This window comes from Salvelinus fontinalis, chromosome 31 (assembly GCF_029448725.1).
Source record: "Salvelinus fontinalis isolate EN_2023a chromosome 31, ASM2944872v1, whole genome shotgun sequence".
NCBI classification, from domain to species: domain Eukaryota; kingdom Metazoa; phylum Chordata; class Actinopteri; order Salmoniformes; family Salmonidae; genus Salvelinus; species Salvelinus fontinalis.
This window is the reverse complement of record NC_074695.1, coordinates 27,825,702-27,842,360: the sequence shown is the minus strand read 5'-3', so window position 1 is coordinate 27,842,360 and position 16,659 is coordinate 27,825,702. Positions and strand designations below refer to the sequence as shown.

Below are 16,659 nucleotides of genomic sequence, written 5' to 3'. Positions count from 1 at the left end.
AGTTCTCAAAAGCTCACCACACGTGTGAGCGGTTTCATGTGATGAAGATATCTGTTAGAGGGGAGATCTAAAGATGCATCAACTGGCATGGGTTACTAATATGATTAGGATTGTGCCTTTGGCTGCTGGACAATAAAGTAACATTGATTTGAAAACCTATAGAACATGAGAGAAATGCTGGTTTCAATGACATATTGAATATTGTTTATAAAAACAAAATAGAAAATGCCCTCAACATGTCTATAGTTATATTTTGGCTAGGCTACTTTGAAACAAGACATGCATCATAAAATGACCTAAAACGTCGATTTTAAACAATTACGTTTATGGTTAAAGTTTCAAAATGCTGATTTGCCTCTGCCCAGATTCCATGTGGGTGACGTGTGGTGTACAAGAGGCGCTGTCTTTCACTCTCCGGTCTTGTGACTATTTGATCTGAACGAACTGTGCCTCAAGCATGTCGACAGAATGAAGTCTTTTCGACGTTAATGTAAATTATCCTTCATTATATTTTGTCAAACATGACTGGCGTCTAGCCTATATTTATATAATTAAAAGTCTCATTAAAGTTTGGCTACATTTTCTGGCGCTTCATGTCTGTGTTTGTTTTGGACATGTAGCCATTCGGACAACTTAAATCTATGTTCTTGTCTTTTTTTTTTTTTTTTTACTTGTCCCGGACAACCATTAATGTCGAGCATTTGGCGTCTAAAACCATGATTTGGTCAAACCGTACACCTAAATTAAAGTGCATTGTTTCCTGCCATGGAAGTGCCTGCCCTGCCTCTGACTGCCTGCTGTGATGAGAGCTACTCACATTCCCTCTCCCTCCCCTGTGCAATGCATTTTGAGGAAAGAAATGCATTCTTCAAAATGCAATTGTGGGAAAAACTGTTAAAAATAAGTAATAAAATATGCTGTTAGTTGGAGAGAGGAGTGTCTTTTCTCAACTCAATATTGTGCGATTGACACAGTTTTAAAAACCAACGTTTCTGGCATGTCTTTGAGCTGTAGAGCGTGCAAATGTTTTTAGGATATTACTGCTAGATGAATCAACTACACAGCTAACTATCAGCACTATTTAAAGTTGCCGATCTAGCTAATGTGTTTTCAGTTTCCACTTCCTCAGGTCTTGAATTATCCCCAAATGGATTAGCCTATTAGCTAGTGCACAAAAACATTTAGGCAAATGGATCTCCATTGAGCAAAAATAAAATCTCAGTTCTGGAGTGCTATTTTGACAGAATATATCAAGAATAACCTAATTGTCAACCAAAAATGTATTAAAATCACTCGTTTAGGTTGGACATATTTGCTTTAAAAAATCAATCATACCATCTCAGTAGTCGATTTTTCAACAACAAAAAATTGCGCTGAATGCATTTTATAAGGTGATTACTAATTTAATGGGCTGGTGCCACCAACTGAGAAAGTTAGTCTGGAGCCCTGACCTTTCTTTTCATTATCTTCTCAGTGTGAGACTCCAGGCAGGCGGTCGTTCACTGTCAGAGGTCTGTTGTGGAACATCAGATTTGTGATGGCAAGAACTCACAAAGAGAAGACTGGCACTGTACTACTTGTTAGTGGATGGTGCGTGCCAAGAGACCAGAAGACAGATGCAGTCAAAGCAGGGTGGAGGATCCATGTTTTGTCTCCTGGCCTGCATAGATTAGATGAAACTAGCTTAATATTGTTGCTTTATTGCACTTGTTCCATTTGTTTACATAAGAGCCCACATCCAGCGAAATAGCATACATTGCTGCACCACATGTGTTGATAGTTGGATGTTTACTGGGTCTTGTTGAGCATCTGCTCAAGGACTAAATGGCATTGACCTGACTGAGATTTGACTTCTTGCTCTATTCATTACAGAGCACTGTTGGCGGGTGGATCATGTTTCGTAAGAAAGTGATTATCCCCATGTTGTGGAGAGAGCAGAGAATTGTTTTATGGGACAACCGGCACTATCCATGTCAAAATGAAAATGAAACCAAGCTACCAGCCAAGCTAACAAAAATACAGCTGATGTTGAAATTGCACATACACTGACATTGACCCAGCACTATTAGGAAAGTTAGTCCTAGTTTCCATTCAGCTCTGTGTTTGGGGATTGATGGGGCTTTAAAAGCCTGTTTCAATGATTGGCACAATGATGGGGAAGCCCTGGCCCAATCCTAAATCGACCCTAAGCCCTACTCCCTATGCACTTGTGGAGATCTGAGTGGATTTGGCAGGTGTAAGAAATATGGTAATCGTTCCATCTTGCCCTCTGATAGGCTAGGGTGTAGTGGCCTCGGTTGATTTGGGATTGGTCCACTATCTCATATGAGACAGGCAAGTGGCAACGCTGGAATAGTCTACCATTGGGGCAGCCTGGCTTTAAATTAGGCACCTCTGTCTCTATGCAATTCTTTGCCAGTCAGACCAACAACCTAATGATTGCTTCCAGGAATAGAGAGGGACTCGCTTCGCCAGTCTGCATTATGTTTTCAGCTTCCAGCTAAAGAAAAACAACTTGTTTTTCTGTTCTGGCCCTGTGGTGAGCCGTGGACGAAAGAACAAAATGCTCAAACCAACCAGTGCCTTTGTCAGCAGAGAAACAGATGACAGCTGTTCAATTATTCACATCTTGGCTAAACCTTGTTGATTTCTCTAGTACAACGATGAATTATGTTATGGTCTGATTTGATAGTGTGTCGCCCATGTTTATAAATCAACATCCTGTGTCTGCATTGAATCCCCATGCATATGTATACACACCCCTGTTACACATGGGTCATTAGTTGCTTAATAAGAATTTTATTATTGCTGTTTTTCAGTCTTATGGTTCAGAATGTGCTAGTACTGTCTATTGAGAAATGGCATGTCCTTGTTTTCTATGTATAAGGGGGTTATTGGTGTCTGGCATTTTGATGGGAATGCCTAAGCAGTAGGGTTGGGCGACCTATATGAAATTAGTTCAAATCTATTTTTGTGCGATATTCCTAATGCCTGTAATATTTTTTAAATGATTTTATGAGCTTTTGTGCACTTGTTCTTGTGTTGTCTTTTTGGTCTCATCTCCTATGCTCTTTCTGTACTCTGTATACCTTCCCATTTATACCAGAGATCTGTATACATTGACGAGATGCTCATGTCTCTGCCTTGACAATGGGAGTCGTTGTCCAAAGGCGGGAAGGCAGGCAACAAGCTTAGGCCCAAAATAAGCCCATAGAAACACATTGGGTTTATTTTGGACAGATTATAGTGAGAGTGAAACCTCTCGCTTTGCTTCTTCCTCTATGGTTTACACACACACTAAGCCCCTGCCACTCAAAACAACAAAGATGAGCGATCTCTTCTTCCTCTCTGACGAGCGGTTTCAACTATTTGAATTTGAGGTTTGGTCCAACAGAATTGGTCATATGGACACAAACGTTTTGAGAAATTATTTTACTGTAATAGAGAAGTTAACCTTTTCTATTGATAACCATTTTATGTCTCAACTCTTTAAATTGCGAGCAGAGCAGACACTACTAAAATGAGACTATCAGTGAACACTGATTCTGGAAAATAAATGCTCAGTTTGTCGCGTCCATCATTGTGGTACCACGTGCTGTTAGCAGATTTTTAGCTGAAGACTGTACTAGCTGTCTAGTCTGTGTTTTATAAATGTGCAACAATAAACACAATTATAAGGAATTGGCAACTCATTGTTATTCTGAGAAATAAGGTTAAAATCAAGTGGCCTACATCTGAAGAAAGTGGACAAGGTAACATGCTGTTCAGACAGTTAGGGAAGGACCAAAGGGTGTGTTCATAACAATTCTAAATTGGCTAAACTTGAAATATAAAGATTAGCTGGCTACTCACTAGCAGGTAATCTTGTGCTTGAGAGGTTGTTTTATATACTGAGCTGAAATAAAAGATCCCAGACATTTTCCACCAAAAAATGGGTATTTCTCAAAAATATTGTGCACATATTTGTTTACATCCCTGTTAGTGAGCATTTCTATGTTGCCAAGATAATCCATCCACCAGACAGGTGTGGCATACCAACCAGCGGATCATTACACAGGTGCAACTTGTGCTGGGGACAATAGAAGGCCACTAAAAATGTTCAGTTTAGTCACATAACACAATGCCACAAATTTATAGGAGCAATTAGGATTACGTGCTTTGCACAAGTGCACATCGACAGATTTTTCCCCTAGTCGGTTTGGGATTCGAACCAGCGACTTTTTTGTTACTGGCCCAACGCTCTTAGCCGCTACGCTGCCTGCCTGGACCTGTTCCCTGCTCCATCCTCTACTGCAGGGATCAACTACATTCGGCCACATTTTTTACATTTCTTGTGCGCATGGTCAGCGGTCAGAACATGATTACAAATTATAAATGCTATAAAATTTTACAACCTTTATTTTAAATCTTACATTTATATTCAATCACATCTCTAATTATGCGTGGGAATACATTGGAACAGATTCTGAAAATGTAAAACCACTTGGAGCTCATTTGCTGGGGTTTTTAGTCTAAAATCACCCACAGGCCAAATTCAGCCCGCGGGCCGCCAGTTGGGGAACCCTGCCCTACAGGCAGGCTAAACCCAGTCTGGCCATGTGACTGATTGACTGACACTTTCTCAGCCCCGTCAATCACAACCTCTTCCCGGTTCTCTTTTCTTTGGTCCAGCTTTCTGTTCCTTGTTAGATCTGCTTCATCCTCCTGGGAGGTCCCTAATTCCTATATGTAACACCACTACTAGGATATAATGTCTCTCTGCTCTTCTCTCTCCATACAATGCCAGAGGATCTTTAGCTGTCAAAGGAAATTAGGCAGAGTGAGATTGAAAAGGGGTTCGGGTGTGTTACCTCTGGTGGGCTTTACTTCAGTTTTTTTCATTGACAGGGACAAATGACATTAACTCACTACAGAGCTAATAACAGGAACAATCATTGGGCTGTTTCTTGTCTTGTGTCTTATGATGATTTCCCCAACACCTGTCTCTATAATTTGAGTTGCAACACATGCAACCTGTCTGATACAGCCTTGCTCACACACATGGGAAGGATGGACTGCACCAGACCACTGCTAACCAAACACACTCTCCTCTCTCATTGCAGTGATGGAGACCATGGCTGTGAGCACGTCTGTGGTGGGGCCTGATGAGTTTGACCGCAACGCGCCGCGCATCTGTGGCGTCTGTGGCGACAAGGCCACAGGCTTCCACTTCAACGCCATGACCTGTGAGGGCTGCAAAGGCTTCTTCAGGTGGGTACTGACCGGGACAGGTACACTATGCATGGGATGGGTTTGCTGGAGGGTCCAGTTTGACTTGGAACAGAAAGTGTTATCCAGGGTTGTCTTATTTCCGGTTGCTTGCCCTAATGAACACAATGTAGTGGAGTAGCCTGTGGGGCTCCAGGGCTTATTATGGCTCAAAACTTCCCACACAGCGGAGGACATACCACACTGTCCGGGAATAAAAACTGTCGTTTATTAGGCAATATTGAAATGATCTGACAGCCTCCGATCCAAGCCAAACTGAAGTGCTGTCCATATGGAAGCTTATTATCTGGAATATTTTTAAAGCTAGAGCAAGCTGGTCTTTTGAGCAGGAACGGGAGAATGTATTTTTGTTTAATGACAAGGAATAGGCCGAGAGGGTGTAACTTTATTAATGTGGCCGAGATCTGTCGTTTGTGGCTGTTATTTTACAGCACACGATGTCAGAAACCACAGCCTTGTTATAAACTTGTTTACAGTTAACCAGTTTAATCGATCATAGAAACAAGTGCACGTAATCAGTGAGTCCAACGCCACTGTATATCTTTACAAGTAAAATCAAGTTTGTCATAGACGACCAGTTCGCTGCTGAATTCAAAGCTGAGCGTTTTCCCTTCAATTCTTTCCCTTTGATTTCTTGAAACCATGAAGAACATAAAAAACATCTAAAAAACTGTAGGGTTGTAGGTTTTATAGTTATTTTTTATTTAACTAGTCAAGTCAGTTAAGAACAAATTCTTATTTACAATGATGGCCTAGGAACAGTGGGTTAACTGCCTTGTTCAGGGGCAGAATGACAGATTTTTACCTGGTCAGCTCGGGGATTCGATCTTGCAACCTTTCGGTTACTGGCCCAGCGCTTTAAACACTAGGCTACCTGCCGCCCCTATAGGGTATACCTGCCGCCCCTATTAGAGGTCGACCGACTATGATTTTTCGACGCAGATACCGATTTACTGGAGGACCGAAAAACGATTTTTATATATATATATATATATATATATATATATATATACTGCTCAAAAAAATAAAGGGAACACTTTAACAACACAATGTAACTCCAAGTCAATCACACTTCTGTGAAATCAAACTGTCCACTTAGGAAGCAACACTGATTGACAATAAATTTCACATGCTGTTGTGCAAATGGAATAGACAAAAGGTGGAAATTATAGGCAATTAGCAAGACACCCCCCAAAACAGGAGTGATTCTGCAGGTGGTGACCACAGACCACTTCTCAGTTCCTATGCTTCCTGGCTGATGTTTTGGTCACTTTTGAATGCTGGCGGTGCTTTCACTCTAGTGGTAGCATGAGACGGAGTCTACAACCCACACAAGTGGCTCAGGTAGTGCAGTTCATCCAGGATGGCACATCAATGCGAACTGTGGCAAAAAGGTTTGCTGTGTCTGTCAGCGTAGTGTCCAGAGCATGCAGGCGCTACCAGGAGACAGGCCAGTACATCAGGAGACGTGGAGGAGGCCGTAGGAGGGCAACAACCCAGCAGCAGGACCGCTACCTCCGCCTTAGTGCAAGGAGGTGCACTGCCAGAGCCCCTCAAAATGACCTTCAGCAGGCCACAAATGTGCATGTGTCAGCATATGGTCTTACAAAGGGGTCTGAGGATCTCATCTCGGTACCTAATGGCAGTCAGGCTACCTCTGGCGAGCACATGGAGGGCTGTGCGGCCCCACAAAGAAATGCCACCCCACACCATGACTGACCCATCGCCAAACCGGTCATGCTGGAGGATGTTGCAGGCAGCAGAACGTTCTCCACGACGTCTCCAGACTCTGTCACGTCTGTCACATGTGCTCATGTGCTCAGTGTGAACCTGCTTTCATCTGTAAGGAGCACAGGGCGCCAGTGGCGAATTTGCCAATCTTGGTGTTCTCTGGCAAATGCCAAACGTCCTGCACGGTGTTGGGCTGTAAGCACAACCCCCACCTGTGGACGTCGGGCCCTCATACCACCCTCACGGAGTCTGTTTCTGACCGTTTGAGCAGACACATGCGCATTTGTGGCCTGCTGGAGGTCATTTTGCATGGCGCTGGCAGTGCACCTCCTTGCACTAAGGCGGAGGTAGCGGTCCTGCTGCTGGGTTGTTGCCCTCCTACGGCCTCCTCCACGTCTCCTGATGTACTGGCCTGTCTCCTGGTAGCGCCTGCATGCTCTGGACACTACGCTGACAGACACAGCAAACCTTTTTGCCACAGTTCGCATTGATGTGCCATCCTGGATGAACTGCACTACCTGAGCCACTTGTGTGGGTTGTATACTCCGTCTCATGCTACCACGAGTGAGAGCACCGCCAGCATTCAAAAGTGACCAAAACATCAACCAGAAAGCATAGGAACTGAGAAGTGGTCTGTGGTCACCACCTGCAGAATCACTCCTGTTTTGGGGGGTGTCTTGCTAATTGCCTATAATTTCCACCTTTTGTCTATTCCATTTGCACAACAGCATGTGAAATTTATTGTCAATCAGTGTTGCTTCCTAAGTGGACAGTTTAATTTCACAGAAGTGGAATTGACTTGGAGTTACATTGTGTTGTTTAAGTGTTCCCTTTATTTTTTTGAGCAGTGTATATATATATTTATATATTTGTAATAATGACAACAATACTGAATGATCACTTATTTTAATATAATACATCAATAAAATCTATTTAGTCTTAAATAAATAATGAAACATGTTCAATTTGCTTTAAATAATGCAAAAACACAGTGTTGGAGAAGAAAAGTAAAAAAGCGGACTTCTAAGTTCCTTGCTTTGAACATATGAAAGCTGTTTTTGTTTTTTTAACATGAGTCTTCAATATTCCCAAGTTGTAGTTATTATAGGAATTTTAAGACTATTTCTCTCTATACCATTTTGTATTTCATATACCTTTGACTATTGGATGTTCTTATAGGCACTGTAGTTTTGCCAGCCTAATCTTGGGAGTTGATAGGCTTGAAGTCATTAACAGCGCTGTGCTTCAAGCATTGCGAAGAGCTGCTGGCAAACGGTGCTGTTTGAATGAATGCTTACGAGCCTGTTGCTGCCTACCACCACTCTGTCAGACTGCTCTATCAAATCATAGACTTAATTATAATATAATAAACACAGCAATACGAGCCTTAGGCCATTTAATATGGTCAAACCCGGAAGCAATCACTTTGAAAACAAAACGTTTATTCTTTGAGTGAAATACGGAACCGTTCCGTATTTTATCGAACGGGTGGCAAGTCTAAATCTAAATATTGCTGTTACATTGAAGGTTGTGCAATGTTATGTCAGAATTATGTAAAATTCTGGCAAATAAATTACTGTCTTTGGTAGGAAGAAATGGTCTTCACACAGTTCGCAACGATCCAGGCGGACCAAACTGCTGCATATACCCTGACGCGAATGCGCTTTTGTTAAAGCATCACCCGTTTGGCAAAGTAGGCTGTGATTCAATGATAAATTAACAAGCACCGCATTGATTATATGCAACGCAGGACAAGCTAAACGAGTAATATCATCAACCATGTGTAGTTGACTAGTGATTATGTTAAGATTTAATAGTTTTTTTTATAGGATAGTTTTAATGCTAGCTAGCAACTTACCTTGGCTCCTTGCTGCACTCACGTAACAGGTGGTCAGCCTGCCACACAGTTTCCTCGTGGATTGCAATGTAATTCGCCATAATCGGCGTTCAAAAATACCGATTGTTATGAGAACTTGAAATCGGCCATGCTGATTAATCGGTCGACTTCTAGCCCCTATAGGGTTCATAGTGATAAAAGTACTACTGCAGCGCAGAAAACACCCCATCAATGGGTCGGCCATATCATAACTCAGTCTAGGCTACTTGATGCAGCTTCGTATAATGTAACCGATGTAAACTCAGCAACAACAAAGAACGTCCCTTTTTCAGGACCCTGTCTTTCAAAGATAATTCGTAAAAATCCAATTAACTTCAGATCTTCATTGTAAAGTGTTTAAACACTGTTTCCCATTGTTCAAATAACCATAAACAATTGATGAATATGCACCTGTGGAACGGTCGTTAAAACACTAACAGCTTACAGACGGTAGGCAATTAAGGTCACAGTTATGAAAACGTAGGACACTAAAGAGGCCTTTCTACTGACTCTGAAAAACACCAAAGATGCCCAGGGTCCCTGCTCATCTGCATGAACGTGCCTTAGGCATGCTGCAAGGAGGCATGAGGACTGCAGATGTGGCCAGGGCAATAAATTGCAATGTCCGTACTGTGAGACGCCTAAGACAACGCTACAGGGAGACAGGGCGGACAGCTGATCGTCCTCGCAGTGGCAGACCATGTGTAACAACACCTGCACAGGATCGGTACATCCAAACATCACACCTGTGGGACAGGTACAGGATGGCAACAACTGCCAGAGTTACACCAGGAACGCACAATCCCTCCATCAGTGCTCAGACTGTCCGCAATAGGCTGAGAGAGGCTGGACTGAGGGCTTGTAGGCCTGTTGTAAGGCAGGTCCTCACCAGACATCACCGGAAACAACGTCGCCTATGGGCACAAACCCACCGGCGCTGGACCAGACAGGACTGGCAAAAATTGCTCTTCACTGACGAGTCACGGTTTTGTCTCAGCAGGGGTGATGGTCGGATTTGCGTTTTTACGTTGAATGAATGAGTGTTACACCAAGGCCTGTACTCTGGAGCGGGATCGATTTGGAGGTGGAGGGTCCGTCATGGTCTGGGGCGGTGTGTCACAGCATCATCGGACTGGGCTTGTTGTCATTGCAGGCAATTTCAATGCAGTCCGTTACAGGGAAGACATCCTCCTCCCTCATGTGGTACCCTTCCTGCAGGCTCATCCTGATATGACCCTCCAGCATGACAATGCCACCAGCCATACTGCTCGTTCTGTGGGGGATTTCCTGCAAGACAGGAATGTCAGTGTTCTGCCATGGCCTGCAAAGAGCCCAGATCTCAATCCCATTGAGCATGTCTGGGACCTGTTGGATCGGAGCATGAGGGCTAGGGCCATTCCCCCCAGAAATGTCCGGGAACTTGCAGGCGCCTTGGTTGAAGAGTGGGGTAACATCTCACAGCAAGAACTGGCAAATCTGGTGCAGTCCATGGGGAGGAGATGCACTGCAGTACTTAATGAAGCTGGTGGCCACACCAGATACTGACTGTTACTTTTTGACCCCGCCTTTGTTCAGGGACACATTATTCCATACATGTCTGTGGAACTTGTTCAGTTTGTCTGATGTAGATTCTTATGTTCATACAAATATTTATTTACAAATGTTAAGTTTGCTGAAAATAAGCGCAGATGACAGAGAGGACGTATAATTTTTTTGCTGAGTTTATATGGATGAGAGAAAGTTCCTACAAGAAAGAAGGAAAAATGCCAGACTGTCTTTTTCAGGCATCATGCTGTTCTCATTAAACTCAACGATTAACTCTTAAGTCAGCTGTCCTCATGTCTGTCGTTCCCAATTTGTTGTTTTGGAGAAAGGTCAGCTGACACCTGTAGTTACCCCAGTGTGTGAATATGTGGGAACAATATGGACTCAAGTACTTATCTATGGGTGTGTTTTATTTATGCTTTTGGTGTGTTGATCTATTTTTTAACTTTGTGTGTGTGTGTGTGTTTACCTATGTATGTGTGTTTGTTTGTGTTTACCTGTGTGTGTGTGTGTGTCTACCTGTGTGTGTGTGCGTGCGTGCGCGCTTGCTGTAAATGGGAGGCTGTATGGGGAAAAAACAAATATCTTCAAAGGGCACGCTGCGTGACTGCTCATGGTGTTTTTTTAGTTTTTTCTGTGAGGGGTAGTGTGTCTTTCTTTTTCCGTTTGTGTGTCTGCAAATGTAATCCAGTTGAGTAATAATCCCATCTGACTCCATTTTGCAAAAAAATTCCAGTGTTTTTAATATGTCTGTGTATATTTGAACGTGTCAGGTTTCAATATCTCCGTCTCGCTGCCCCCACCAGACGCAGCATGAAGCGTAAGGCCAGTTTCACCTGCCCCTTCAACGGCAGCTGCACCATCACCAAGGACAACCGGCGGCACTGCCAGGCCTGCCGGCTCAAACGCTGCGTGGACATCGGCATGATGAAGGAGTGTGAGTGCTCAGAGACTGATTGCTAAATGGTCATAAATACAGTAACTTCAGCACTTTAAGTGCTAGGCTCATGCTGGCTCATATAGGCCTAATGTAAAAAAGCAGTGCAGTGTACTGTACAGAATGTTAGTAGAATCTGTTTTACTGTACATTCATGCATAGTCATTGTTGCCTGGACATGCTCTTTATGTTTTAGATATCTGTATTTTTGACCTGTTTCAGGGAACTAGGCGTATGTCGAGGGTCACTACTTCACACGAGAGCCATTTGAACATAATCTTAATTTTTTTAATCAAAATGCCTTTTTTGACATGCCTTCTGGACCATGTGAACTTTCATGTGCCTTAATAACAAACTTGTATGCCATCTGTAAATACGAATAAAATAACTAAATTTATAAGCCTAGTTGGTTTAGCCACAGAAAAAGGCAGCAACCTTCCCGCTAGCCATGATTGGCTGAGATAATGACTGGGCTGGACATGCCGAGAGATGAGTTCAGATTGGTCTGCCATATAGCACGCTTCTGTCTATTTGAGCTGGTCAGTATGTTTAGGTAATCCTGTCTAACGCTGTTTTTATTTTTATTTTTAATGTTTACATAGTAGAACTGCATAAGTGTTGCTCTCCATTTTCTGGAGGACCGAGTTTTGAAATCAGTGGAATTAGAGTATGATAGCTAAGGAGATGAAGAACACCTGTCTCCGGATTACATCTTCAAACTAAGGGCAACCTTGGCATCTGTGACAGGAAGAGGCGTCCATCCATGATGGATATGGGTAAGATAGTCTAGCTAGCTACATTTTCAGATTTTAGACATTTCAAATTTTGACACAGTATTTTCTTTCAAGTTAAAGTGTACTGTTAGCTAACTAGCTGGCTTGCTAGCTAACGTTACGTGTATGATCTTATTATTCGTATCTGAGCCATTTTGCTTGGCTAGTTATAGCCTAATGTTGGCTAGCTAACACTGAACCTGGTTGGTTAGCTACATGCAGATTCATGCAGGGTAGTAACGTCATGAGTTGGGATTATGGTTCATTGTTTAGCTAGCCAGCTACATGTCTTAACAAAAGACTCCACTATGCAAGAAACGATTTCGGGTGCGTTCGTAAATTCAGTCTTGCCATCTACTTCCATTTCAGAGCACTCTCGTCTGACTGTGCAAGAGCGCAGAATAACTGATGAATTTACGAACGCTCAACACTCGTTGAATATGACTGGTGTCAGTAAACGTCCAGCAAAAAAGCATAATTAAATTGTTGCCAGCAGCACAGTTAGTCACCAACGCTCTGGATAACATGAAAACAGCCTAACCAGTTCTGCTAGGGCAAGTAAAGTGGTCAGAGTGGGGTGTTCTCTCATTTGTGTCTGGAAGTAGCTAGCAAACTAGCCAATGTTAGCCAGTTAGCTTGGGTGCTTGACTGCCGTTGTGAGGTCAGAAGGCTCCGATCACCTCATCAAATAGTGTCCAGTGTGTGCTCTGAAAGCTCCGAGAGAGAAATGCTCTGAATTTACGAACGGACAATCTGACAGCACAGTTGCAGCCACCAACGCTCTGGATAACATAAAAACAGCCTAACCAGCTCTGCTAGGGTGAGTAATGTTCAGTGAACTGTTCTCTCATTTGTGTCTGGAAGTAGTTAGCGTGGGTGCTTGACTGCTGCTGTTAGTATAGAACGCTTGTGTCAAACCTTAGAGATGGGTCGGGCTAAAGCTTAAGAGGGTGTGAACGATGGTGAATGGGTGTAGACAAAGAAGAGCTCTCCAGTTGATACCAAAACGTTCAAAGGTCATTTTTTCAGAAGTGAAGATCCAAGTTTAGCAACTTTCAAAGCAGAATTACTTACCCATTGTTCCTCAAATATAGTGTATGATTTACCATTTTGTAGCTCTCTGTGTCTGCTTTTATCCAATGTGTGAACACTTTCTAATTTTGCTACACAAGATTGAATCAAGGAGGTCGGTCACATTTGGGTTGCATTCAGCCAGAAAATAGACCAGGGTTGTACTGTTTTACTTTCTGTACCGTATTAGAAAATATGTGGTGTTTTCAGAATATTTAGACAAATTTACTGGCTTAGTTATATTAATCCTGCTTTAAGAAATACCCTCCACTTTACTGTGCCGGAACACCGACAAATCCGATGGTTATGAAAATGCGCAAGTTGTGCATTTTGAGGTGACAAAGAGAGAAGGGGAAAGAGTGGGAGGGGATGGGAGAGAAATAAAGACCAGTCCAACAATGATACTCTTTCTCCTGCTCGTTACACAAGGGGCTGATACAGAGTGGTGCTGCTGCCCTGTAGCCTAGCCTGCAAACAGTCACAAGCCTACATGAGCCCCCTGGAAAATATAAAGGATCCAAACTGCTAAAATGGCCTCTTTGTCTGCACAAGTGCTATAGCTCCAGGCCACGGGGTCATGGATGAGGAGGGAGCTGCCTGGCGCTGCATGCCCCAGTCATGTGGACCTCACTCATGTAAAAAAAAATAATGTGGTACGAAACATTTCAGGCAGAGGTGTGGCACAGAATGAGACTTGCGATTGGATGAGCATGGTGACTGAGCAATTGTCGAGCTGTGCAAAGCTTGATGTGGATACAAGCAGAGGCGGTTATTTAAAGTGTTAAAATGTTCTTTAAATGTTGCATGTTGGTCCTCTTTTTTGGACTGCTACAGTTACGGTATGTCTCTCATTTAGCACTGTATGTACACATGAATAAATCATGTTTTTGTGTGTGTTAATGACAGTTGACGTTGATGACCCGTGGGTGTAGTCTTAACACTGTAATTGGTCAATCCGAGCCTCGCCCCCAAAGGTTTTTGTTGCTTCTTCAAAGCACCGCTGCCAGGCTGAGGATCCAGCAACATTGTCCGCAGTTGTTAGTGTTCGTGCCAAGACAACAGAGCAGGCCTGCCCACTCGGCGCAGCCTGCCAAATCAGTGAGCAGTACACAATTACTCATGTTCCCTTAAGCTGCAGGGTTGCCAGGAATAGCGCCTCTGTGCTCATTCTGCATGGAGGTGCCTCCTACCTTACTTTCTCTGAGTAACAGAGGGATTGTAGTAGTTGTGGTGATATTAACAATATCCTGACCCGGAGTATTAACACCCTAGAGTCGATGTCCGCACCCCAAGAAAATAATTTACATTTTCTGTTTGAACATTTTGGCACATAATAATATTGAATGATAAATAACCTAGCTGTGACAAACTAGAAGTTAGTACACTAGCGCGAGTCTGCTTGGTATGGTTGGTTGCTGTCTCTCCCTCATCCTTGCTCACATTACTCACACCACAAGGCCCCTCTAACACCTGCTAGAGCGTCTCTCCCTCGGACTTTATCAGCTCTGTTAATAAAGTAGCTTACAAATTCACATCTTTTAAAGTTGCTGCTTCCCTCACTGCTCTGACCAGGTCTCTCACCTTCTCTCCTCTTTCTCTCCTCTCTTTCTCCCCTCTTTCTCTCTGCTCTCTCCTTCTCTTTCACTCTCACCTTTCTCTACTCTTGCTCTCCTTTTCCCTCATGTCCTTCTCCCTCTGCTCTCTTACTCCTTTGCTCTCATTTCCTCTCCTTTTATTTCTCCTATTTATACTTCTTTCTCTCTCATTCGCTCGTTCTTTCTCCCGCTCCTTCCTCTTTCCCGCTCTACTTCTCCCGTTTCTCTCGCCTTCTCACCTCTCCCTCATTTCTCTCTGCTTTCTCCTTTCTCCCGTTTCTCTCGCCTTCTCACCTCTCCCTCATTTCTCTCTGCCCTCTCCTTTCTCTCTTCTCTCATCTTTCTCTCTTGCCTTCTTCTTTCTCTCTCCGTTCTCTCCTCTCTTTTCTTTTTTTTCTCTTTCTCTTGCCTTCTCCTTTCTCTGCTTCTCTATCTTTCACGCTCCTCTTCTTTCGCTCTCCTTCCTATCTCCTCTTTCTCTCTCCTTTTGTTCTTTCTTAATCCTCTCTCTCACCCTGCAGCTCAGTCCTCTGTCATGTCGATCCAGGCATGAGGCTAATTAATAAATATGGACAATTTTGTGGTAAACAGCTCAATTTTCTGGCCTCCGCTGTCTTACACTTCACCGCTGTGCCATCCAAACAAAAAGGCACTGTGAAATACTATCCAGACAGCACAGCAGACGGTTGCTGGTGAACTCTGGGAAATTACCACACGCTTGCCTGGCGGCGGTCCTTCTGACTATGCCATGCTAGATTGGCTACTCGGTGTCCCATTCTGGCCTGATGTCAGCCAGGCAGCAGTAGTAAAATAAGATTCTATCATAGAGTAAAGCTGGTCCAACTCTAGTTCTGAACAGTGTGGCTGTATGTTGTTGTCTCCATTGTTGATAATACTTAAATATGGCAATAGATTAAATAAAATGTTTAGCCACAGTGGAATAGTCCAATAGGTAGCTACAAGCTAGCATATAACACAAACCAGATGCCTGGTAGTGGTTAGTCAGCTCCTAAAGTCTTTTGGTTTTATCACCTACATCATGTACGTTTCCTTCAATCTGCTGTTCAATGAAGACTATTGGCAAGTGATAGACATAAACATAAAATGTATTTTACCCCAGCTGCTGTTAATGGCAGACAAACTTGGTTTAGCAGGAATTCGATCTGTCCATGTGTGAAACAGGCAACATTTGTTTTACTGTTGCGTAATACATTTTCTGAGGGTGGTAAAAGGCATATTTTGCTAATGAAGTGTGCAGGAGTTTGTAGAAAACATCATGCACGACAAGATTGCCCTGCCATGAAGATGATTCACATTTTGTGATGGGGGGGGGGGATCGATACAGTTGCATATTGGGGTGTTATTTTTGACGAAATATTGTATCGTTTTGACAATCACAATATAATTTTTGCGCTAGTTGGCTGTACCTGCAACAAAACTCCCATATTTTTCCTTCATAGAGAGCCAATTTGTTTTCAGCACTTTTATTTCCATAACTGAGAGACTCGTTTTCTCATATTGTATCTTGTCCATGTGCAGCACACATATGGTGTTTGGAACATCAAATCAAATTTTATTAGTCGCATGCGCCGAATACAACCTTACAGTGAAATGCTTACTTACGAGCCCCTAACCAACAATGCAGCTTTAAAAAATACGGATAAGAAATTAAAGTAACAAGTAATTCAAGAGCAGCCGAATCGCAATAAAATAACAGTATTGAATCGCAATACACATAGAATCGTGAGAATCGCAATACATATATCGGCACCTAAGTATTGTGATATCTGGTTAAACCTGGTTAAATAAAGGTGAAATAAAAATAATATACCGTGACGTCCCTGACAATTCTCAGCCCTATTC

General features: G+C 42.9%; 1 protein-coding gene across 6 annotated transcripts in view; it reads left to right on the top strand.

Moving 5' to 3' along the window:
* The window catches only part of LOC129829969 (vitamin D3 receptor A), an 88,285-nt gene that overhangs the window by 49,881 nt on the left and 21,745 nt on the right, over window positions 1–16,659 (top strand). For 4 of the 6 annotated variants that reach the window (XM_055892036.1, XM_055892039.1, XM_055892038.1 and 1 more), the window contains 2 exons: window positions 5,103–5,250; window positions 11,194–11,357. In XM_055892036.1, coding sequence (XP_055748011.1) covers window positions 5,105–5,250; window positions 11,194–11,357 — 310 coding nt within the window. In that variant the 5' untranslated portion in view covers window positions 5,103–5,104. The remainder of the gene's footprint in view (window positions 1–5,102; window positions 5,251–11,193; window positions 11,358–16,659) is intronic. The other 2 variants (XM_055892041.1, XM_055892042.1) reach the window with 1 other exon arrangement.